General features: G+C 50.6%; 1 protein-coding gene across 2 annotated transcripts in view; it reads right to left on the reverse strand.

Annotated features, from left to right (window-relative positions):
* The window catches only part of LOC140409647 (disintegrin and metalloproteinase domain-containing protein 12-like), a 1,449,600-nt gene that overhangs the window by 160,560 nt on the left and 1,263,380 nt on the right, over positions 1-25,660 (reverse strand). For both annotated transcript variants that reach the window (XM_072497981.1, XM_072497982.1), the window contains exon 17: positions 18,473-18,550. In XM_072497981.1, the coding sequence (XP_072354082.1) occupies positions 18,473-18,550 (78 nt within the window). The remainder of the gene's footprint in view (positions 1-18,472; positions 18,551-25,660) is intronic.

Consider the following 25,660-nt stretch of genomic DNA (forward strand, 5'->3'; position numbering starts at 1 on the left):
CACAGCTGTAATATTTCCCAGTCATCAGTTAGTTAAATAACAACTACAATCTTTATTTGCATACAACAATGCCGAGGGGTTGCAGCCTCGTAGCTGTGAATCAGCTTCCAGGTACCACTGATACACAAACCCACGCTCATCGGGCGGTACCGCAGCCTGGTCCCTGATTGGTGACCCAACTGATACAAACCCACACTCGCTCGGGCGATACACCAGCCTGGTCCCTGATTGGTTACCCAACTGATACAAACCCACACTCGCTCGGGCGATACACCAGCCTGGTCCCTGATTGGTTACTCAACTGATACACAAACCCACACTCGCTCGGGCGATACACCAGCCTGGTCCCTGATTGGTTACCCAACTGATACAAACCCACACTCGCTCGGGTGATACACCAGCCTGGTCCCTGATTGGTTACCCAACTGATACAAACCCACACTCGCTCGGGTGATACACCAGCCTGGTCCCTGATTGGTTACTCAACTGATACAAACCCACACTCGCTTGGGCGATACCCCAGCCTGGTCCCTGATTGGTGGCCACACCGTGCTGCCAGGAAACCTGCGAGCCCGTGTGTGTTGCCGGTGCCACGGAGAATCTTGCTGGAAGAGAATCCAGCCCACTGTTTCAGATACAACAAATCCTTGGACCCAACCCGAGCCACTTGCAAAATTTCTGACATTCGCAGCTTTCTCTCCTGAATGTGGAGATGCCGGCGTTGGACTGGGGTGAGCACAGTAAGAAGTCTTACAACACCAGCTTAAAGTCCAACAGGTTTGTTTCGATGTCACTAGCTTTCGGAGCGCTGCTCCTTCCTCAGGTGAATGAAAAGGTTTGTTCCAGAAACACACATATAGACAAATTCAAAGATGCAAGAAAATGCTTTGAATGCGACCATTTGCAGTTAATTACGTGTTCACAGATCCAGAGATGGGGTAACCCCAGGTTAAAGGGGTGTGAATTGTCTCAAGCCAGGACAGTTGGTAGGATTTCGCAAGATGGTGGGGGATGAATGTAATGCGACATGAATCCCATGTCTCGGTTGAGGCCGCACTCGTGTGCGGAACTTGGCTATACGTTTCTGCTTGGCGATTCTGCGTTGTCGCGCGTCCTGAAAGCCGCCTTATTTCATAGAATTTACAGTGCAGAAGGAGACCATTCGGCCCATCGAGTCTGCACCGGCTCTTAGAAAGAGGACCCTACCCAAGCCCACACCTCCACCCTATCCCCATAACCCAACCCAACACTATGGGCAATTTATCATGGCCAATCCACCTAAACTGCACAACTTTGGACTGTGGGAGGAAACCAGAGCACCCGGAGGAAACCCACGTACACACGGGGAGAACGTGCAGACTCCGCACAGACAGTGACCCAAGCCGGGAATCGAACCTGGGACCCTGGAGCTGTGAAGCAATTATGCTAATCACAGTGCTACTGTGCTGCCTTGGAGATCGCTTACCCGGAGATCAGAGGCTGAATGCCGTTGACTGCTGAAGTGTTCCCCGACTGGAAGGGAGCATTCCTGCCTGGTGATTGTCGCACGATGTCCGTTCATTCGGACATCATGCGACATGAATAGACATCACGCGAATGAGGGCGTCGGGGCTCACCGATCGGCGGGCCGGCCTCTCTGGCTGGGGGCCTCCTTTCCTACGTGCCAGCCCCTGTAGTCCTGCGCCATGTTGCGTCAGGGCTGGCGCGTTGAAGGAGGCCACTGCGCATTCGTGCGGTGGTGCCTGTAGGGGCCAGAATTAGTTTACGATGGTGTGGACAATCTGCCATTGGAGAATCCCGCCCAAGAATCCTCACCTCCTTTGGGGAGCGGGCCCTGGAGGTGACTGGTGTGGTCGAGGTCAGATTGGTCACCCACGTGGAGGTTGACGGACGCCACAGAGGTGAGGAACCACCGGGCTCCACCCGGATGACCTGTCAAACGTGAGTTATATTGCATTACTGACTGACTCATCCCTTCTATTGACCACATATCCATTCTCCTGCAGGTCCTCCAGCCAACGGCTCCAGCCCATCCCAGCCAGGCCCCCTCTCCTGACTCCGAGGAGACCACCTCGGAGGGGAGCTCCAAGGATGCCACCGTGGTCGTGGCACAACTATCATGCCCACCCTCCCCCGGCACAGTTACACATACCTTGGTGGGAAGTGTTAGTGGTTAGGCTTAGGGAGCACAACCCCAGGTCCCTATGGGCACCTACCAGGAGAAGGGGGTGCTGAGTGGCAACCCGGACCTGCCACATGGAGTGGCGATGATGGGCATCAGCACCTCCGGGTTCCACTCCTCTGATGAGGTTGCGTCTTGGGGTCAGCACACAGGACTGGGCGGCATGGCTGTGCATGTGCCGCCGACAAGTGAACCGGGACTGTCCAGCCCCCAAACCCCCAGAGGACGCTGGCCAGGGGCATCGAAGGATGAGGTAAGCAGCTGACTGCCTCCACCTCAGTTGTGCATCCTGGGCAAACACCAAGATTGGTAGAGATGGGAGGGTACAGCATGTTGAGCATCACGGAGGGCACTGGGGAGGGAGTGGGGTTGTAGGTTGGGAGTGGGGAGGGGGTGTTGGGGGTGGGGGGTTATGGCACCATTGGGAGTGTGGCACATTAACACCTTTCCACACAATCATTCTGATGCCTCTCTCACTTCCTGCCACAATGCGGGCTGACCCAAACCCATCACCCCAGCTACCCCTCCTCCCCCTCCCCGTGGTGCTCACCCAACCTTTGGCCACGGACATGTCCCTGGAGCTGTGTCCCATTCTCTGGGTGTTCGGATGTTGCTTCCCGCATTGTCCAGACATCAAGTTGTGACTGGGATGCAATGACTCCCACATGCTACACGGCCAATCCACCCGCATTGTGAAGTGCTCACTTAAGCACGATTGCCAATTCCTTATTCGCAATAACCTTCAGCCAGGCAGCCAGAGGCCTCAGCAGTCAATGGGGTTATGGGGATCAGTGGGGCAGGCAGGCAGGATCAAGGGTTACCCCAGAATGGGTACATACGATCCAGGGTTTGGCATCATGGCGCCCTGAGCGGTTGCCCCCCAGTTGCCCACCCAGCACCTCCCCGCCCCCATCCTCCCATGGCAGGCCACCCCTGCGGAGGGTCCTCTATCCCCCACTAAGCACTTGGGTGGCATGCCCATCGCAGCTGGACTCTGCCTGTGAGCAAAGGTGGCTACTTCCCTCCTCGGCTCGCCACAGAAGCCCAACCGCCAGGTTCACGTTTTTAACGAGGAATAATCAGCGTGACCATTTGCTGGGGAGGCCAATGAATGTCAGGAGGCCGTTGGATATGAATAAAAAGGAAATTAAAATCGCTTATTGTCACAAGTAAGCTTCAAAATTAAGTTGCTGTGAAAAGCCCCTAGTTGCCACATTCCCGCGCCTGTTCGGGGAGGCTGGTACGGGAATTAAACCCGCGCTTCTGACATTGCGCTGCTTTGCAAGGCAGCTGTTTAGCCCACTGTGCTAAACCAGCCCCAGATACAGGGTGGCTCCTGTTAATTGTATGGAAATTGAGCTTAAGTGGTGATAATTGGTTTCTCGCCACGCTACGGCGAGATCCTGATTTTGCCTATGAGACAGAGCCGGTTACATCGCAAACTGGCGCCTGGCGCAGATCTGGTTTTTGGCCTCTCTCTGTTCACAGGCCTCGTTTTGCTTGAGCGAGGCATAACCAAGCTGGAGCATTGTGCCCAATGTCCCTCTGAAGTCGCTCAGCATCATCCTCACAATTGACTCTCCTCCCTGGCTTAGTTTCATCTGCAAATTTAGAGATTTTGCCCTCAACACCCACTTCTATATCATTTATATAAGTCAGAAAAAGCAAGGGTCCCAACACTGAGCCCCTGGGAACACCACTTTCAACTTGTCTCCAGCCTGAGAAATGCCCATCTATACCTCCCCTCTGTTTCCTGTCTGTTAGCCATCATTCCCTAACATTTCTAATTCGCTAACCAACCTGACATGCGGCACTGTATCAAATGCTTTTTGAAAGTCCAAATATACATCCTCCACGGCGCTACCCTCATCCACTGCCTGTGTCACCTCGTCAAATAACTCAATTAAATTGGATTGGATTGGATTGGATTTGTTTATTGTCACGTGTACCGAGGTACAGTGAAAAGTATTTTTCTGTGAGCATCTCAACAGATCATTAAGTACATGAGAAGAAAAGGGAATAAAAGAAAATACATAATAGGGCAACACAACATATACAATGTAACTACATAAGCACCGGCATCGGGTGAAGCATACAGGGTGTAGTGTCAATGAGGTCAGTCTGTAAGAGGGTCGTTTAGGAGTCTGGTGACGGTGGGGAAGAAGCTGTTTTTGAGTCTGTTCGTGCGTGTTCTCAAACTTCTGTATCTCCTGCCCGATGGAAGAAGTTGGAAGAGTGAGTAAGCCGGGTGGGAGGGGTCTTTGATTATACTGCCCGCTTTCCCCAGGCAGCGGGAGGTGTAGATGGAGTCAATGGATGGGAGGCAGGTTCGTGTGATGGACTGTGCGGTGTTCACGACTCTCTGAAGTTACTTGCGGTCCTGGGCCGAGCAGTTGCCATACCAGGCTGTGATGCAGCCCGATAGGATGCTTTCTATGGTGCATCTATAAAATTTGTCAGACATGGCCTCCCCTTGACAAAACCATGTTGGCTGTTTGGTATTAACTGATTTTTCTCCAAGTGTATATTTATCTCAGCCCATATTATGGCCTCCATCAGTTTTCCCACTATTGATGTCAAGCTGACAGGCCTGTAGTTTCCTGGGTTATCCTTTGCCCATTTCTTAAACAACAGAGTCACATTTGCAATTCTCCAATCCCCCGGAACTAATCCTGTGTTCAGAGAGGCCTGGAAAATTTCTGTCAACGGCTCCGCAATATGCTCCCTTCCCTCTCTCGGCAATCTAGGATGCATCCCATCCGGGCTTGGTGACTTCTCTGCCTGGAGTGCTGCCAGCCTTTTTAGCACCTTTACTTTATCTATCACTATACTGCTCAGTTGTTCAACGCCCACATTTTCAACTGGGCCATTGTTACCATCTTCTAATTTGGTAAAGACAGAAACAAAATACTCATTTAATACCACTGCCATACCCTCTGCTTCCACATAGAACATAGAACAGTACAGCACAGAACAGGCCCTTCGGCCCTCGATGTTGTGCCGAGCCTTGTCCGAAACCAAGATCAAGCTATCCCACTCCCCGTCATTCTGGTGTGCTCCATGTGCCTATCCAATAACCGCTTGAAAGTTCCTAAAGTGTCCGACTCCACTATCACAGCAGGCAGTCCATTCCACACCCTAACCACTCTCTGAGTAAAGAACCTACCTCGGACATCCCTCCTATATCTCCCACTCTGAACCTTATAGTTATGCCTTGTAACAGCTACATCCACCCGAGGAAATAGTCTCTGAACGTCCACTCAATCTATCCCCCTCATTATCTTATAAACCTCGATTAAGTCGCCTCTCATCCTCCTCCGCTCCAAAGAGAAAAGCCCTAGCTCCCTCAACCGTTCCTCATAAGACCTATCCTGCAAACCAGGCAGCATCCTGGTAAATCTCCTTTGCACCCTTTCCAATGCTTCCACATCCTTCCTATAATGAGGTGACCAGAACTGCACACACTACTCCAAATGTGTTCTCACCAGGGTCATGTATAGTTGCAGCATAACCCCACGGCTCTTAATCTCAAGCCCCCTGTTAATAAATGCTAACACACTATAAGCCTTCTTCACAGCTCTATCCACTTGAGTGGCAACCTTCAGAGATCTGTGGACATGAACCCCAAGATCTCTCTGTTCCTCCACATTCCTCAGAACCCTGCCGTTGACCCTGTAATCCGCATTCAAATTTTCTTAACCAAAATGAATCACCTCGCACTTATTAGGGTTAAACTCCATCTGCCATTTTACAGCCCAGCTCTGCATCCTATCAATGTCTCTTTGCCGCCTACAACAGCCCTCCACCTCATCCACTACTCCACCAATCTTGGTGTCATCAGCAAATTTACTAACCCAACCTTCAGCCCCCTCCTCCAAGTCATTGATAAAAATCACAAATAGCAGAGAACCCAGCACTGATCCCTGTGGTACACCGCTGGTAACTGGTCTCCAGTCTGAAAATGTTCCATCCACCACCACCCTCTGTCTTCTATGTGATAGCCAGTTACTTATCCAATTGGCCAAATTTCCCTCTATCTCACACCTCCTTACTTTCTTCATGAGCCGACCTTGGGGAACCTTATCAAACACCTTACTAAAATCCATGTTTCCGACATCAACTGCTCTACCTTCATCTACACACTTAGTTACCTCCTCAAAGAATTCAATCAAATTTGTGAGGCAAGACTTACCCTTCACAAATCCGTGTTGACTATCCCGGATTAAGCTGCATCTTTCCAAATGGTCATAAATCCTATCCTTCAGGACCTTTTCCATTAACTTACCGACCACCGAAGTAAGACTAAGCGGCCTATAATTACCAGGGTCATTCCTAGTCCCTTTCTTGAACAGAGGAACAACATTCACCACTCTCCAGTTCTCTGGCACTATTCCCGTGGACAGCGAGGACCCAAAGATCAAAGCCAAAGGCTCTGCAATCTCATCCCTTGCCTCCCAAAGAATCCTTGGATATATCCCATCTGGCCCAGAGGACTTGTCGACCCTCAGGTTTTTCAAAATTGCTAATACATCCTTCCTCAGACCATCTACCTCCTCCAGCCCACTCGCCCGCTTCAATGAGCAGTTTACCCTGTTTGTCCCTTATGGGCCCCACTCTAACCTTCACTAATCTTTTACCATTAATATGTCTGAAGAACATTTTACTATTTGTTTCAGCACAGCCTGCCATCCTTTCCTCAAGCTTCCTCTTACCCTTCCTTGTTCCAACCTCTCTCCTGCATTTGTGATACTCTTCCTGATTTCTATTGCTATTATTATTCCGGCATGCATCATACGCCTCTTTTTTCTTCCTTATATTGTCATCAATATCCTTAGCCATCCAGGGTACTTTGGATATCATGTATCTATTCCTCATTCATCTCTCCTTTGAAATTCTCCCATTTTTCATCCAATTTGTATCCACCAAAATGTGTTTCCAATCAACCTGCTGCAGTTCAACCTTTAGACCCCGGCAATTTGCTCTTTTCCAGTCTGAGGTCTTAATCCATGACTGATTTTTTCCATCATTTTTCAACTTAATATTGAATTGTATTATATTATAGTACGAAGTCTTACAACACCAGGTTAAAGTCCAACAGGTTTGTTTCAATGTCACTAGCTTTCGGAGCGCTGCTCCTTCCTCAGGTGAAAGCCAAAGGCTTTATAATATGTATTATATTATGATCACTATTTCCCAATGGCTCCCCCACTATGATGTTCTCCACCTGCACTGCCTCATTTCCTAGGACCAGATCCAGCACAGCTTGCTCCCTGGTAGGACTGGAAATGTACTGTTCCAAAAAGTTATCCTGCACACATTGCAGGGATTTCTCCCCTTCTGTGTCCCACACTCTACCCTTTTCCCAGTCGACCTTAGGGTCAACGAAATCCCCAACTATCACAACTATACTTGCCCTGCAGGTTTCCATAATCTGCCTACAAATGCTCTCTTCCACTTCCTCCCCACAATTTGGAGGTCTATAGTAAATACCAAACAAGGTCACTGCTCTCTTCTTTTTTCTCACCTCCAACAATATAGATTATAAGTATTTTAAGGGCAGAAGGTTAACAAGGGTAAGATCAAGGCCCATTAGGAATCAACATTGCAATTTGTGTGCGGAACCGGAAGATATCGGTGAGGTTTTAAATAGGCACTTTGTATCTGTGTTCACTACGGAGAAGGATGATGTAGGTATAGAAATCAGGGAGGTGCATTGTAATTTACTTGAAAGACTTAACATTGAGAGGGAGGAGACATAACATTGAGAGGGAGGAGACATAACATTGAGAGGGAGGAGACATAACATTGAGAGGGAGGAGACATAACATTGAGAGGGAGGAGACATAACATTGAGAGGGAGGAGGTATTAACAGTTTTAATGGGTCTAAAAGTGGATAAATCCCCGGGGCCAGGTGAGATGAAATTTTCAAATCTTCTCTGACCGCAGGAGAGGCTCCAGAGGACTGGAAGACAGATAATGTGGTGCCATTATTCAAGAAAGGAAGTCGGGGGAACCCAGTCAGCCTAACGTCAGTGGCAGGGAGAACCTCTTGGAAAAAATTCTGAGGAGCAGAATCTTCAGGGGATGTCCCGGAGGACTGGAGAATAGCCAATGTTGTTCCTCTGTTTAAGAAGGGTAGCAAGGATAATCCCGGGAACTACAGGCCGGTGAGCCTTACTTCAGTGGTAGGGAAATTACTGGAGAGAATTCTTCGAGACAGGATCTACTCCCATTTAGAAGCAAATGGACGTATTAGTGAGAGGCAGCACGGTTTTGTGAAGGGGAGGTCGTGTCTCACTAACTTGATAGAGTTTTTCGAGGAGGTCACTAAGATGATTGATGCAGGTAGGGCAGTAGATGTTGTCGATATGGACTTCAGTAAGGCCTTTGACAAGGTCCCTCATGGTAGACTAGTACAAAAGGTGAAGTCACACGGGATCAGGGGTGAGCTGGCAAGGTGGATACAGAACTGGCTAGGCCATAGAAGGCAGAGGGTAGCAATGGAGGGATGCTTTTCTAATTGGAGGGCTGTGACCAGTGGTGTTCCACAGGGATCAGTGCTGGGACCTTTGCTCTTTGTAGTATATATAAATGATTTGGAGGAAAATGTAACTGGTCTGATTCGTAAGTTTGCAGATGACACAAAGGTTGGTGGAATTGCGGATAGCGATGAGGACTGTCTGAGGATACAGCAGGATTTAGATTGTCTGGAGACTTGGGCGGAGAGATGGCAGATGGAGTTTAATCCGGACAAATGTGAGGTAATGCATTTTGGAAGGTCTAATGCAGGTAGGGAATATACAGTGAATGGTAGAACCCTCAAGAGTATTGAAAGTCAAAGAGATCTAGGAGTACAGGTCCACAGGTCATTGAAAGGGGCAACACAGGTGGAGAAGGTAGTCAAGAAGGCATACGGCATGCTTGCCTTCATTGGCCGGGGCATTGAGTATAAGAATTGGCAAGTCATGTTGCAGCTGTACAGAACCTTAGTTAGGCCACACTTGGAGTATAGTGTTCAATTCTGGTCGCCACACTACCAGAAGGATGTGGAGGCTTTAGAGAGGGTGCAGAAGAGATTTACCAGAATGTTGCCTGGTATGGAGGGCATAAGCTATGAAGAGCGATTGAATAAACTCGGTTTGTTTTCACTGGAACGAAGGAGGTTGAGGGGCGACCTGATAGAGGTATACAAAATTATGAGGGGCATAGATAGAGTGGATCGTCAGAGGCTTTTCCCCAGGGTAGAGGGGTCAATTACTAGGGGGCATAGGTTTAAGGGGAGAGGGGCAAGGTTTAGAGTAGATGTACGAGGCAAGTTTTTACGCAGAGGGTAGTGGGTACCTGGAACTCGCTACCGGAGGAGGTAGTGGAAGCAGGGACGATAGGGACATTTAAGGGGCATCTTGACAAATATATGAATAGGATGGGAATAGAAGGATACGGACCCTGGAAGTGTAGAAGATTGTAGTTTAGTCGGGCAGTATGGTCGGCACGGGCTTGGAGGGCCGAAGGGCCTGTTCCTGTGCTGTACATTTCTTTGTTCTTTGTTTGTTGTTAATCTCCACTTGGGCGAAACAATGGTTAATCAAGGATAGTCAGCACAGCTGTGTCAGAGGGAGATCATGTCTTACAAATCATAGAATTTACAGTGCAGAAGGAGGTCATTCGGCCCATCAAGTCTGCACCGGCTCTTTGAAAGAGCACCCTACCCAAGCCTCCACCCTATCTCCATAACCCAGTAACCCCACCCAACACTAAGGGCAATTTGATTGAATTTTTTGAGAAGGTGACTAGGAGTGTAGATGAGGGTAGTGCAGTTGATGTAGGATACATGGACTTTAGTAAGGCTTTTGACAAGGTCCCACATGGGAGGTTGATGAACAAAGTAAGAGCCCATGTGATTCAGGGAAATTTGGCAAACTAGATCCAAAATTGGCTTGATGGTAGGAGGCAGAGGTTGATGGTTGAAGGTTGTTTTTGTGACTGGAAGCTAGTGATGTTCCACAGGGACCGGTGCTGGGTCCCTTGTTGTTTATAGTAAACATTAATGATCAAGATGTGGATTTAGGAGGTATCATAGATCATAGAATTTACAGTGCAGAAGGAGGCCATTCGGCCCATCGAGTCTGCACCGGCTCTTGGAAAGAGCAGCCCACTCAAGGTCCACACCTCCATCCTATCCCCATAACCCTGCAACCCCACCCAACACTAAGGGCAATTTTGGACATTAAGGGCAATTTATCATGGCCAATCCACCTAACCTGCACATCTTTGGACTGTGGGAGGAAACCGGAGCACCCGGAGGAAACCCACGCACACACGGGGAGGATGTGCAGACTCCGCACAGACAGTGACCCAAGCTGGGAATCGAACCTGGGACCCTGGAGCTGTGAAGCAATTGTGCTAACCACTGCTACCGTGCTGTTGATAAGGAAGTTTGCAGATGATGCAAAAATTGGTGGGGTGGTTAATAATGAGGAGCAAGGCCTTAGATTACAGGATGATATATACTAGATGCTAGATATATACTTAGATTACAGGATGATAAGCTGGTTTAGCTTAGTGGGCTAGACAGCTGGTTTGTGATGCAGAACAAGGCCAGCAGCGTGGGTTCAATTCCCGTACCAGCTTAGCCGAACCTTCCACTGCTACCCTCTTGTCTTCTATGGCCAAGCCAATTCTGGATCCATCCAGCTAGTTCACCCCTGACCCCATGTGATTTAATCTTTTGCACCAGCCTGCCATGAGGGACCTTGGAAAATGCTTTACTAAAGTCCATGTAGACAACATCCACAGCCCTTCCCTCGTCAATCATTTTTGTCACCTCCTCAAAAAACTCAATCGTCTTCCTCCTGGAGGCTCACCCGAGGGAGAAGGACCGACTGTGGGTAAGGAAGGGCTGGGTGGACAGACCTATCGTTCCTGCTGTACCATCCGTAGCCCTGGGATGAGGGCTAGGGGGGGTAGTCATACAGATAAGTAAGAGGACGGTGTTTATGGCGACAAAGACAGTTACAGAACCAGGGGGACGGTACGTCATGGTCAGTGGTGTCCTGGAAGTGGCACCGGTAGTCCTGGTAAACATATACGTGCCAACTGGGACGACACAGAACGTATTTAGACCATTGTGGCAATCCCACGATCATGGGGGGGGAGACTTTAACTGTGTACAGGACCCACTGAGGGACAGGAATGGCTAGGGAACTGGGTACATTCATGGAGTAGATGGGGACAGAGGTCCATGGCAGTTCCTGCAACCAGGTGAGGAGGAATTTTCATTCTTCTCACCAGTTCATGAGGTCTACACCCGCATTCACTTCTTTGTAGTGGGAAAATCGATGCTTCCAGAGATAGTCAGGGTGGAACTGTCCACGATTGTAATCTCTGACCACGCTCCACATTACCTGGATGTGAAGTTGGAGGCGGGCTGTGCCCAACCCCCCATATGGAGGTTGGACATGGCTCTCTCTTCCAGAAAACATAACAGGTCACAGGCGAGTATGTTACTAACAACTGGAATGGGGAGGTCTCACCTTCCACATTCTGGGCGGCACTGAAGGCCGTGAATAGTGGAGAAATCATAGCCTCCAAGGCACATAGAGACAGGGAAGAGAGGGCGGTCAGGCAACAACTGACCAACTCCATTCAGGAGGCCGACAGAAGGTACTCCGAGGCCCTGACCATAGAGCTTCTGGCAGCTAGAAGAAAGCTACAAACAAACTTTAACCTGCTATCCACCAGGAAGGCAATGCACCAGCTTTTCACAGTAACTTCATTGCAGTGTTAATGTAAGCCTACTTGGGACAATAAGGATTATTATCATTAACTCCGCCAGGCACGGGGAAGCTTTTATGAACATGGAGAGAAGGCTAGCCGCCTATTGGCTCAGCAGGTGAGAATGCAGGCAGCCACGAGGGAAATAGCATTGGTGAAGGAGAGCAGAGGCAGACTGGTAGCTGAACAAAAAAAGGTCAACAAAGCATTTGAGGCCTTCTTCCAGGGACTGTACACCTCTGAGTCTCCCGACGGGGACTCATTCCAGGGACTGTGCACCTCTGAGTCTCCCGACGGGGACTCATTCCAGCGACTGTACACCTCTGAGTCTCCCGACGGGGACTCATTCCAGGGACTGTACACCTCTGAGTCTCCCGACGGGGACTCATTCCAGGGACTGTACACCTCTGAGTCTCCCGACGGGGACTCATTCCAGGGACAGTACACCTCTGAGTCTCCCGACGGAGACTCATTCCAGGGACAGTGCACCTCTGAGTCTCCCGACGGGGACTCATTCCAGGGACTGTACACCTCTGAGTCTCCCGACGGGGACTCATTCCAGGGACTGTACACCTCTGAGTCTCCCGACGGGGACTCATTCCAGGGACTGTGCACCTCTGAGTCTCCCGACGGGGACTCATTCCAGGGACTGTACACCTCTGAGTCTCCCGACGGGGACTCATTCCAGGGACAGTGCACCTCTGAGTCTCCCGACGGAGACTCATTCCAGGGACTGTACACCTCTGAGTCTCCCGACGGGGACTCATTCCAGGGACTGTACACCTCTGAGTCTCCCGACGGGGACTCATTCCAGGGACAGTGCACCTCTGAGTCTCCCGACGGGGACTCATTCCAGGGACTGTACACCTCTGAGTCTCCCGACGGGGACTCATTCCAGGGACTGTACACCTCTGAGTCTCCCGACGGGGACTCATTCCAGGGACTGTGCACCTCTGAGTCTCCCGACGGGGACTCATTCCAGGGACTGTACACCTCTGAGTCTCCCGACGGGCACTCATTCCAGGGACTGTACACCTCTGAGTCTCCCGACGGGGACTCATTCCAGGGACAGTGCACCTCTGAGTCTCCCGACGGGCACTCGTTGATGAAACAGTTCCTTGACGGACTGGACATGCCAGTCATGGGGGACGAATGACGGAGGGAGCTGGAAGCACCAATTGAACTGGGAGAGATCATGGAGTGTATCAACTCCATGCAGGCGGGGAAGGGGCCGGGTGCCCTCGGGTTCCTGCAGAGTTCTACAACAAATTTGCACCAGCTCTTGCCCTGAAGATGAACATCTTGCCAAGGTCATCCCCACATGCCCACCACTTGCCTTCAAACAACCGCGCAACAAACCATTGTTTGCAGTAAACTACCCAGCCTTCAGAACAGCGACCACGACCCCACACAACCCTGCCATGGCAATCTCTGCAAGACGTGCCAGATCATCGACATGGATACGATCATTACACGTGAGAACACCACCCACCAGGTACGCGGTACATACTCGTGCGACTCGGCCAGCGTTGTCTACCTCATACGCTGCAGGAAAGGATGTCCCGAAGCGTGGTACATTGGCGAGACCATGCAGACGCTGCGACAACGAATGAACGGACAGCGCGTGACAATCACCAAGCAGGAATGTTCCCTTCCAGTCGGGGAACACTTCAGCAGTCAAGGGCATTCAGCCTCTGATCTCCGGGTAAGCGTTCTCCAAGGCGGCCTTCAGGACGCGCGACAACGCAGAATCGCCAAGCAGAAGCTTATAGCCAAGTTCCGCACACATGAGTGCGGCCTCAACCGGGACCTGGGATTCATGTCGCATTACATTCATCCCCCACCATCTGGCCTGCGAAATCCTACCAACTGTCCTGGCTTGAGACAATTCACACCTCTTTAACCTGGGGTTACCCCATCTCTGGATCTGTGAACACGTAATTAACTGCAAATGCTCGCATTCAAAGCATTGTCTTGCATCTTTGAATTTGTCTATATATATATTTTTCTGGAACATACCTCTTCATTCACCTGAGGAAGGAGCAGCACTCCGAAAGCTAGTGATATCGAAACAAACCTGTTGGACTTTAACCTGGTGTTGTAAGACTTCTTACTATGCTCACCCCAGTCCAACGCCGGCATCTTCTACAGGATATGTTCACAGACTCGCTGGCGAGGGGAACCTTGCCTCCAACGCTAACACAGGCCACCATATCGCTGATACCCAAAAAACACAAAGACCCGACGGAATGTGAATCATACAGACCCATTTCGCTGCTCAATGTGGACATGAAAATACTCGCAAAAGTTCAGGCCAAGAGACTGGAGAGCTACGTACCAGAGGTGGTCACAGAGGACCAGACAGGCTTTGTTAAGGGTAGACATCTGACTGTGAACATCAGATGGCTGCTGGAATTGACACTGACCCCATCCGGAGAGAGAACACCAGAGGTTTGTGTGGGGTGAGGGTGAGGGGGGGAATCCAAGAATCCCTAAGGCAACATTACAAAGGAGAAGTATGGGAGGTCTGGCCTCCTGAACTTGCAATACTACCACTAGGCCGCGAGAGTGATGGGATGGGTTCATGGGATGTGGGAGTCGCCGGCTGTGCCAGCATTTATTGCCCTTCCCTAATTGCCCTTGAGCGGACAGTTAAGGGTCAACCACATTGCTGTGGGTCTGGAGTCACATGTAGGCCAGACCAGGTAAGGACGGCAGATTTCCTTCCCTAAAGGACATCAGTGAACCAGATGGGTTATTACAACAATCATCATTGGACTTTTAATTCCAGATTTTTATTGAATTCAAATTTCACCATCTGCCCTAGTGGGATTCGAACCTGGGTCCCCAGAGCATTCCTCTGTATCTCTGGATTACTAGCTCAGTGACAATTCCACTACACCACTGCCTCTCTTTATCCACCACGCCTCCACTTATACTTTGTGTAGTAGCATTTATTGAGATATCTTATTAAATGCCTTCTGGGAAATTAAGTACAGCACATTCACAGGTTCACTTTTTTCACATTGTTTGCTACTTCCTTAAAAAACACCAACAAATTGTTGAGAAATGATTTCCCTTTCACGAAACCACGTTGACTCTGCCTGATTGCATTGAGATTTATGGGCCGTCCGTCCCACCAGACCCTTTTTCTGGTACGGCGAATCCCGCCCCGCCCCCCCACTGGCAGCCGGTCAATAGCGTTTCCTTTTGTGGCCCCCCCACACCGTTGGGAAATTCGCGGGTGTGAGTGCGCTGCCGGTGAAGCGGAGGATCCCGCCGACGGAGAATCCAGCTGATGAAGTCTACCCGAACAGACTCCAGCATTTCCCAGATTTGCTGATCTACCTTGCCTCCCGGTTAAAGAACATCTTGATTTTACAAATTTATAAATGCAAAGTGATTCATTTTGGAATGTCGAATTTGAATCTCGAATACAGGGTTAAAGGCAGGATTCTTGGAAGTGTGGAGGAACAGAGGGATCTTGGGGTCTACGTACATAGATCCCTCAAAGTTGCCACCGAGGCTGATAGGGTTGTTCAGAAGGCGTACGGTGTGTTGGCTTTCATTAACAGGGGGATTGAGTTTAAGAGCCGCGAGGTTTTGCTGCAGCTTTATAAAACTCTAGTTAGACCACACTTGGAATATTGTGTCCAGTTCTGGTCGCCTCATTATAGGAAGGATGTGGATGCTTTGGAGAGGGCACAGAGGAGATTTACCAGGATGCTGCCTGGACTGGAGGACATGTCTTATGAAGAAAGGTTGAGGGAGCTAGGGCTTTTCTCACTGGAGCGAAGAAGGCAGAGAGGTGACTTGATAGAGGTGTACAAGGTGATGAGAGGCATGGATAGAGTGGATAGCCAGAGACTTTTCCCCAGGGCGGAAATGGCTGTCACGAGGGGACATAATTTTAAGGTGATTGGAGGAAGGTATCGGGGAGATGTCAGAGGGGGTTCTTTACACAGAGAGTGGTGGGTGTGTGGAATGCACTGCCAGCAGCGGTGGTGGAGTCAGAGTCATTAGGGACATTTAACCGACTCTTGGACAGGCACATGGACAGCAGTAAATTGAAGGGGTGTAGGTTAGGTTGATCTTAGATTAGGATAAATGGTCGGCACAATGTTGTGGGTCGAAGGGCCTGTACTGTGCTGTACTGTTCTATGTTCTAATTCTAATTCTATGTCAGGAATAAGCGAATGACTAGGGACAGAGTAGGACCAGTCAAGGACAGGGATGGGAAGTTGTGTGTAGAGTCTGAAGAGATAGGCGAGATACTAAATGAATATTTTTCGTCAGTATTCACTCAGGAAAAAGATAATGTTGTGGAGGAGAATGCTGAGCTCCAGGTAAATAGATTAGATGGCATTGAGGTAAGTAGGGAAGAGGTGTTGGCAATTCTGGACAGGCTGAAAATAGATAAGTCCCCGGGGCCTGATGGGATTTATCCTAGGATTCTCTGGGAGGCCAGGGAAGAGATTGCTGGACCATTGGCTTTGATTTTTATGTCATCATTGGATACAGGAATAGTGCCAGAGGACTGGAGGATAGCAAATGTGGTCCCTTTGTTCAAAAAGGGGAGCAGAGACAACCCCGGCAACTATAGACCGGTGAGCCTCACGTCTGTAGTGGGTAAAGTCTTGGAGGGCATTATAAGAGACAAGATTTATAATCATCTAGATAGGAATAATATGATCAGGGATAGTCAGCATGGCTTTGTGAAGGGTAGGTCATGCCTCACAAACCTTATCGAGTTCTTTGAGAAGGTGACTGAACAGGTAGACGAAGGTAGAGCAGTTGATGTGGTGTATATGGATTTCAGCAAAGCGTTTGATAAGGTTCCCCACGGTAGGCTATTGCAGAAAATACGGAGGCTGGGGATTGAGGGTGATTTAGAGACGTGGATCAGAAATTGGCTAGCTGAAAGAAGACAGAGGGTGGTGGTTGATGGGAAATGTTCAGAATGGAGTTCTGTCACAAGTGGAGTACCACAAGGATCTGTTCTGGGGCCGTTGCTGTTTGTCATTTTTATCAATGACCTAGAGGAAGGCGCAGAAGGGTGGGTGAGTAAATTTGCAGACAATACTAAAGTCGGTGGTGTTGTCGATAGTGAGGAAGGAAGTAGCAGGTTACAGAGGGATATAGATAAGCTGCAGTGCTGGGCTGAGAGGTGGCAAATGGAGTTTAATGTAGAGAAGTGTGAGGTGATTCACTTTGGAAGGAAAAACAGGAATGTGGAATATGTGGCTAATGGAAAAGTTCTTGAAAGTGTGGATGAGCAGAGGGATCTAGGTGTCCATGTACATAGATCCCTGAAAGTTGCCACCCAGGTTGATAGGGTGGTGAAGAAGGCCTATGGAGTGTTGGCCTTTATTGGTAGAGGGATTGAGTTCCGGAGTCAGGAGGTCATGTTGCAGCTGTACAGAACTCTGGTACGGCCGCATTTGGAGTATTGCGTACAGTTCTGGTCACCGCATTATAGGAAGGACGCGGAGGCTTTGGAACGGGTGCAGAGGAGATTTACCAGGATGTTGCCTGGTATGGAGGGAAAATCTTATGAGGAAAGGCTGATGGACTTGAGGTTGTTTTCGTTCGAGAGAAGAAGGTTAAGAGGAGACTTAATAGAGGCATACAAAATGATCAGAGGGTTAGATAGGGTGGACAGTGAGAGCCTTCTCCCGCGGATGGAAATGGCTAGCACGAGGGGACATAGCCTTAAACTGAGGGGTAATAGATATAGGACAGAGGTCAGGGGTAGGTTCTTTACGCAAAGAGTAGTGAGGCCGTGGAATGCCCTACCTGCTACAGTAGTGAACTCGCCAACATTAAGGGCATTTAAAAGTTTATTGGATAAACATATGGATGATAATGGTATAGTGTAGGTTAGATGGCTTTTGTTTCGGTGCAACATCGTGGGCCGAAGGGCCTGTACTGCGCTGTATTGTTCTATGTTCTATGTTCTAATTCTTGTTAAATTTTGTTGTGTAGCGCTTGTGTAAAGTGCCGTGGGATGTGAGATGCCGTGAGAGGGCAGCACGGTAGCATTGTGGATAGCACAATTGCTTCACAGCTCCAGGGTCTCAGGTTCGATTCCGGCTTGGGTCACTGTCTGTGCGGAGTCTGCACATCCTCCCCGTGTGTGCGTGGGTTTCCTCCGGGTGCTCCGGTTTCCTCCCACAGTCCAAAGATGTGCAGGTTAGGTGGATTGGCCATGATAAATTGCCCTTAGTGTCCAAAATTGCCCTTGGTGTTGGGTGGGGTTACTGGGTTATGGGGATAGGGTGGAGGTGTTGACCTTGGGTAGGGTGCTCTTTCCAAGAGCCGGTGCAGACCTGATGGGCCGAATGGCCTCCTTCTGCACTGTAAATTCTATGAAAATGAGGATTTTTGCATTGGATAACCATTCTATGTTTGTTACACGAACATGAATATAAATACAACTTGTTGTTGATGTCAGTCCCACTCCACCACCAATATATCAATGTGCCCCACTCCAAACAGTGTGAGTGTCTCCATACCCCATTTCCATTGCAGGTTTTGTGACATTCTTCTGCTCTGAACTTGGCCACATCCACACACTTCAATTCCTCGCAGAGCTGTGAAATAGAACACAAAACATGAACAACAAGTACCAATCGTCTGCACTTTGAGTACCTGCTTTCACTGAGTGAGAGTGCTTTTGAAGTTGGGTGAAAGCAGGGAGTTCAAGTGGTGAATTGCAAGGGGGTAAGTAGTAATTAAACTTATTTTCATGGTTAATTGAAAAGTCCAATCAAACAAAGGAAAGGAAACAAAGGGTAAAGCAAAAAGGGGCCGGTCCTTTTAGGGGCAGGACCCGAACGTAACAAAGACCAACAGAACCTTAGAAAAGATCCAAAAAGAGTGCGGTCAATGAAACATCCCAACCCCTGCGGTGCCCACCGGGCAAGGAAGACCTCGATGGTGCCCTTAGACACCGCATGCTCCCTTTCTAGGGACGCCAGGCCTGGGTTGTAGCCGCATAAGACCGTCTACCATAGACAGACCGTCGGATGAACCCCTCGGTCGCCTGCTGCCTGGACCTACAAATGGCTTTGCCATACCCAAGAGCAGGCACAGACACTATTTCCCCGCCATTCTCCGCACTGGGTGCCAGGAGATCAGGGAGGTGGGGTTGAAGTGTAAACAAAACTTCAACAAAAGATTCAACAAAGCACTAAAAAGGGAGTGCAGCCCATAACACATAACCTAGATATGCTCCATTGACTCAACAAGGACAGAAAAATGGCAGGCTTCTTGGGGGTCATTGAAGCGGTGCATTCAGTGATTGTATGGCATTGCTACATGCTTCACCCTCCACCCCAGGTCCCCAGGATTGAGGGAGCAAACTCCTCCAGAGCGGGTCCTCCAATGGGGATCTCTGCTGCTGGATGGGAACATGGCACGCTATGGTCTGTCCGGGCAACAGGTGAGGGTGTGGAAGATGCGCAGCAGCAGCCCATACAGTAATTACCTTTGCGCACTGCGAAAAGGCACAGAGGGCATTTCCGTGATGCAGCTAGAACTGTGGGGCACCAGCCCCTGAGGGTGGTTTCAGGGCCTGAGGCCAATGTGGAATTCTGTCCGAGCAGGGTTTCGCCCAGACGGGATACCACCACACCCTGTGCATCCTCCAGATCGCGATTGCCATCGGGTCCGAACACAACCATTTTGAGGTCTCGGATGGCATTGGCCACGAGTCGGACGTCCATCGCAGCGTGTTGGGCTAACTCATGGGGGATCATTCAGCGCACTCCTCCGCCAGCCCGGCACGTGCCTGATCCTGGTCACCCCGATAGCCACAGCTCGCTCCTCCGCCAGCCCGGCAGCCACAGCTCGCTCCTCCGCCAACCCGGCACGTCCCTGATCCTGGTCACCCCGGCAGCCACAGCTCGCTCCTCCGCCAACCCGGCACGTGCCTGATCCTGGTCACCCCGGCAGCCACAGCTCGCTCCTCCGCCAGCCCGGCAGCCACAGCTCGCTCCTCCGCCAACCCGGCACGTGCCTGATCCTGGTCACCCCGGCAGCCACAGCTCGCTCCTCCGCCAGCCCGGCAGCCACAGCTCGCTCCTCCGCCAACCCGGCACGTGCCTGATCCTGGTCACCCCGGCAGCCACAGCTCGCTCCTCCGCCAGCCCGGCAGCCACAGCTCGCTCCCCCGCCAACCCGGCACGTCCCTGATCCTGGTCACCCCGATAGCCACAGCTCGCTCCTCCGCCAGCCCGGCAGCCACAGCTCGCTCCTCCGCCAACCCGGCACGTGCCTGATCCTGGTCACCCCGATAGCCACAGCTCGCTCCCCGCCACCCGGCACGTCCCTGATCCTGGTCACCCCGATAGCCACAGCTCGCTCCTCCGCCAACCCGGCACGTGCCTGATCCTGGTCACCCCGGCAGCCACAGCTCGCTCCTCCGCCAGCCCGGCAGCCACAGCTCGCTCCTCCGCCAACCCGGCACGTGCCTGATCCTGGTCACCCCGATAGCCACAGCTCGCTCCTCCGCCAACCCGGCACGTCCCTGATCCTGGTCACCCCGGCAGCCACAGCTCGCTCCTCCGCCACCCAGCACGTCCCCGATCCTGGTCACCCCGATAGCCACAGCTCGCTCCTCCACCAACCCGGCACGTGCCTGATCCTGGTCACCCCGGCAGCCACAGCTCGCTCCTCCGCCAGCCCGGCAGCCACAGCTCGCTCCTCCGCCAACCCGGCACGTCCCTGATCCTGGTCACCCCGGCAGCCACAGCTCGCTCCTCCGCCAGCCCGGCACGTCCCTGATCCTGGTCACCCCGGCAGCCACAGCTCGCTCCTCCGCCAGCCCGGCAGCCACAGCTCGCTCCTCCGCCAACCCGGCACGTCCCTGATCCTGGTCACCCCGGCAGCCACAGCTCGCTCCTCCGCCAGCCCGGCACGTCCCTGATCCTGGTCACCCCGGCAGCCACAGCTCGCTCCTCCGCCAGCCCAGCAGCCACAGCTCGCTCCTCCGCCAACCCGGCACGTGCCTGATCCTGGTCACCCCGGCAGCCACAGCTCGCTCCTCCGCCAGCCCGGCAGCCACAGCTCGCTCCTCCGCCAGCCCGGCAGCCACAGCTCGCTCCTCCGCCAGCCCGGCAGCCACAGCTCGCTCCTCCGCTCGAAATGGTGGAGGTGCGGTTTCCTGAGCAGCGGCTCCCTGATGACAGCTCCTGACGACAGCTGCGGCGACCATGCTCCAGACTTTAAGTACGTCCTGGTAAAAGATGGATAGCACCTGCAGAGGGTAATGAAGGCCCTTGAGATTTATGAACAGGAGCTGCACTTCATAATTCAGGCCGTGCACCTGGTGCAAGAAATGCATCGCCAGGGCCCACCATCGTGGAGGGGGTTCAATGTAGAGGTATCGCTGCAGGGTCGTGAGGCAGAAAGTCGCGCACCAGTGCCTGGCCACCCTCCTCATTCGGGAGACTCAGAACCTCAGAAGCGACCCAATGCAGTGTCTTGTTCAAGAAGAATTCTCCAAGCATTCTCTGGATCCTTGTGACAAAGTCAGGGGGAAGGGTCAAAGTGACCAACTGGTACCACAACATGGACAGATAGAAAGCATCCTATCGGGCTGCATCACAGCCTGGTATGGCAACTGCTCGGCCCAAGACCGCAAGAAACTTCAGAGAGTTGTGAACACCGCCCAGTCCACCACACAAACCTGCCTCCCATCCATTGACTCCATCTACACCTCCCGCTGCCTGGGGAACAACAAAGAACAAAGAACAAAGAAATGTATAGCACAGGAACAGGCCCTTCGGCCCTCCAAGCCCGTGCCGACCATGCTGCCCGACTAAACTACAATCTTCTACACTTCCTGGATCTGTATCCCTCTATTCCCATCCTATTCATGTGTTTGTCAAGATGCCCCTTAAATGTCCCTATCGTCCCTGCTTCCACCACCTCCTCCGGTAGCGAGTTCCAGGCACCCACTACCCTCTGCGTAAAAAACTTGCCTCGTACATCTACTCTAAACCTTGCCCCTCTCACCTTAAACCTATGCCCCCTAGTAATTGACCCCTCTACCCTGGGGAAAAGCCTCTGACTATCCACTCTGACTATGCCCCTCATAATTTTGTATACCTCTATCAGGTCTCCCCTGAATGCAGGAAACATAATCAAAGACCCCTCCCACCCGGCTTACTCACTCTTCCAACTTCATAGAACATAGAACATTACAGCGCAGTACAGGCCCTTCGGCCCTCGATGTTGTGCCGACCTGTGAAACCACTCTAAAGCCCATCTACACTGTTCCCTTATCGTCCATAGAACATAGAACATAGAACAATACAGCGCAGTACAGGCCCTTCGGCCCACGATGTTGCACCGAAACAAAAGCCATCCAACCTACACTATGCCATTATCATCCATATGTTTATCCAATAAACTTTTAAATGCCCTCAATGTTGGCGAGTTCACCACTGTAGCAGGTAGGGCATTCCACGGCCTCACTACTCTTTGCGTAAAGAACCTACCTCTGACCTCTTGTCCTATATCTATTACCCCTCAGTTTAAAGTTATGTCCCCTCGTGCCAGCCATATCCATCCGCGGGAGAAGGCTCTCACTGTCCACCCTATCCAACCCCCTGATCATTTTGTATGCCTCTATTAAGTCTCCTCTTAACCTTCTTCTCTCCAACGAAAACAACCTCAAGTCCATCAGCCTTTCCTCATAAGATCTTCCCTCCATACCAGGCAACATCCTGGTAAATCTCCTCTGCACCCGCTCCAAAGCCTCCACGTCCTTCCTATAATGCGGTGACCAGAACTGTACGCAATACTCCAAATGCGGCCGTACCAGAGTTCTGTACAGCTGCAACATGACCTCCCGACTCCGGAACTCAATCCCTCTACCAATAAAGGCCAACACTCCATAGGCCTTCTTCACAACCCTATCAACCTGGGTGGCAACTTTCAGGGATCTATGTACATGGACACCTAGATCCCTCTGCTCATCCACACTTTCAAGAACTTTACCATTAGCCAAATATTCCGCATTCCTGTTATTCCTTCCAAAGTGAATCACCTCACACTTCTCTACATTAAACTCCATTTGCCACCTCTCGGCCCAGCTCTGCAGCTTATCTATATCCCTCTGTAATCTGCTACATCCTTCCACACTATCGACAACACCACCGACTTTAGTATCGTCTGCAAATTTACTCACCCACCCTTCTGCGCCTTCCTCTAGGTCATTGATAAAAATGACAAACAGCAACGGCCCCAGAACAGATCCTTGTGGTACTCCACTTGTGACTGTACTCCATTCTGAACATTTCCCATCAACCACCACCCTCTGTCTTCTTTCAGCTAGCCAATTTCTGATCCACATCTCTAAATCACCCTCAATCCCCAGCCTCCGTATTTTTTGCAATAGCCTACCGTGGGGAACCTTATCAAACGCTTTGCTGAAATCCATATACACCACATCAACTGCTCTACCCTCGTCTACCTGTTCAGTCACCTTCTCAAAGAACTCAATAAGGTTTGTGAGGCATGACCTACCCTTCACAAAGCCATGCTGACTATCCCTGATCAAATTATTCCTATCTAGATGATTATAAATCTTGTCTCTTATAATCCCCTCCAAGACTTTACCCACTACAGACGTGAGGCTCACCGGCCTATAGTTGCCGGGGTTGTCTCTGCTCCCCTTTTTGAACAAAGGGACCACATTTGCTGTCCTCCAGTCCTCTGGCACTATTCCTGTAGCCAATGATGACATAAAAATCAAAGCCAAAGGTCCAGCAATCTCTTCCCTGGCCTCCCATAGAATCCTAGGATAAATCCCATCAGGTCCCGGGGACTTATCTATTTTCAGTCTGTCCAGAATTGCCAACACCTCTTCCCTACGTACCTCAATGCCATCTATTCTATTAGCCTGGGGCTCAGCATTCTCCTCCACAACATTATCTTTTTCCTGAGTGAATACTGACGAAAAATATTCATTTAGTATCTCGCCTATCTCTTCAGACTCCACACACAATTTCCCATCCCTGTCCTTGACTGGTCCTACTCTTTCCCTAGTCATTCGCTTATTCCTGACATACCTATAGAAAGCTTTTGGGTTTTCCTTGATCCTTCCTGCCAAATACTTCTCATGTCCCCTCCTTGCTCGTCTTAGCTCTCTCTTTAGATCCTTCCTCGCTACCTTGTAACTATCCATCGCCCCAACCGAAACTTCACACTTCATCTTCACATAGGCCTCCTTCTTCCTCTTAACAAGAGATTCCACTTCCTTGGTAAACCACGGTTCCCTCGCTCGACGCCTTCCTCCCTGTCTGACCGGTACATACTTATCAAGAACACGCAGTAGCTGATCCTTGAACAAGCCCCACTTATCCAGTGTGCCCAACACTTGCAGCCTACTTCTCCACCTTATCCCCCCCAAGTCACGTCTAATGGCATCATAATTGCCCTTCCCCCAGCTATAACTCTTGCCCTGCGGTGTATACTTATCCCTTTCCATCATTAACGTAAACGTCACCGAATTGTGGTCACTGTCCCCAAAGTGCTCTCCTACCTCCAAATCCAACACCTGGCCTGGTTCATTACCCAAAACCAAATCCAACGTGGCCTCGCCTCTTGTTGGCCTGTCAACATATTGTTTCAGGAAACCCTCCTGCACACACTGTACAAAAAACGACCCATCTATTGTACTCGAACTATATCTTTTCCAGTCAATATTTGGAAAGTTAAAATCTCCCATAATAACTACCCTGTTACTTTCGCTCATATCCAGAATCATCTTCGCCATCCTTTCCTCTACATCCCTAGAACTATTAGGAGGCCTATAAAAAACTCCCAACAGGGTGACCTCTCCTTTCCTGTTTCTAACTTCAGCCCATACTACCTCGGCAGAAGAGTCCCCATCTAGCATCCTCTCCGCCACCGTAATACTGCTCTTGACTAGCAGCACCACACCTCCCCCTCTTTTGCCTCCTTCTCTGAGCTTACTAAAACACCTAAACCCCGGAACCTGCAACATCCATTCCTGTCCCTGCTCTATCCATGTCTCCGAAATGGCCACAACATCGAAGTCCCAGGTACCAACCCATGCTGCCAGTTCCCCTACCTTGTTTCGTATACTCCTGGCATTGAAGTAGACACACTTCAAACCACCTACCTGAACACTGGCCCCCTCCTGCGACGTCAAATCTGTGCTCCTGACCTCTATACTCTCATTCTCCCTTACCCTAAAACTACAATCCAGGTTCCCATGCCCCTGCTGCATTAGTTTAAACCCCCCCAAAGAGCACTAACAAATCTCCCCCCCCCAGGATATTTGTGCCCCTCAGGTTCAGATGTAGACCATCCTGTCTGTAGAGGTCCCACCTTCCCCAGAAAGAGCCCCAGTTATCCAAAAATCTGAATCCCTCCCGCCTGCACCATCCCTGTAGCCACGTGTTTAAATGCTCTCTCTGTCCATATGTCTATCCAATGACCATTTGAATGCCCTTAGTGTTGGTGAGTCCACTATTGTTGCAGGCAGGGCATTCCACGCCCTTACTACTCTCTGAGTAAAGAACCTACCTCTGACATCTGTCCTATATCTATCTCCCCTCAATTTAAAGCTATGTCCCCTCGTGCTAGACATTACCATCCGAGGAAAAAGGCTCTCACTGTCCACCCTATCCAATCCTCTGATCATCTTGTATGCCCCAATTAAGTCA

The sequence above is a fragment of the Scyliorhinus torazame genome, chromosome 3, assembly GCF_047496885.1.
Source record: "Scyliorhinus torazame isolate Kashiwa2021f chromosome 3, sScyTor2.1, whole genome shotgun sequence".
NCBI classification, from domain to species: Eukaryota; Metazoa; Chordata; class Chondrichthyes; order Carcharhiniformes; family Scyliorhinidae; genus Scyliorhinus; species Scyliorhinus torazame.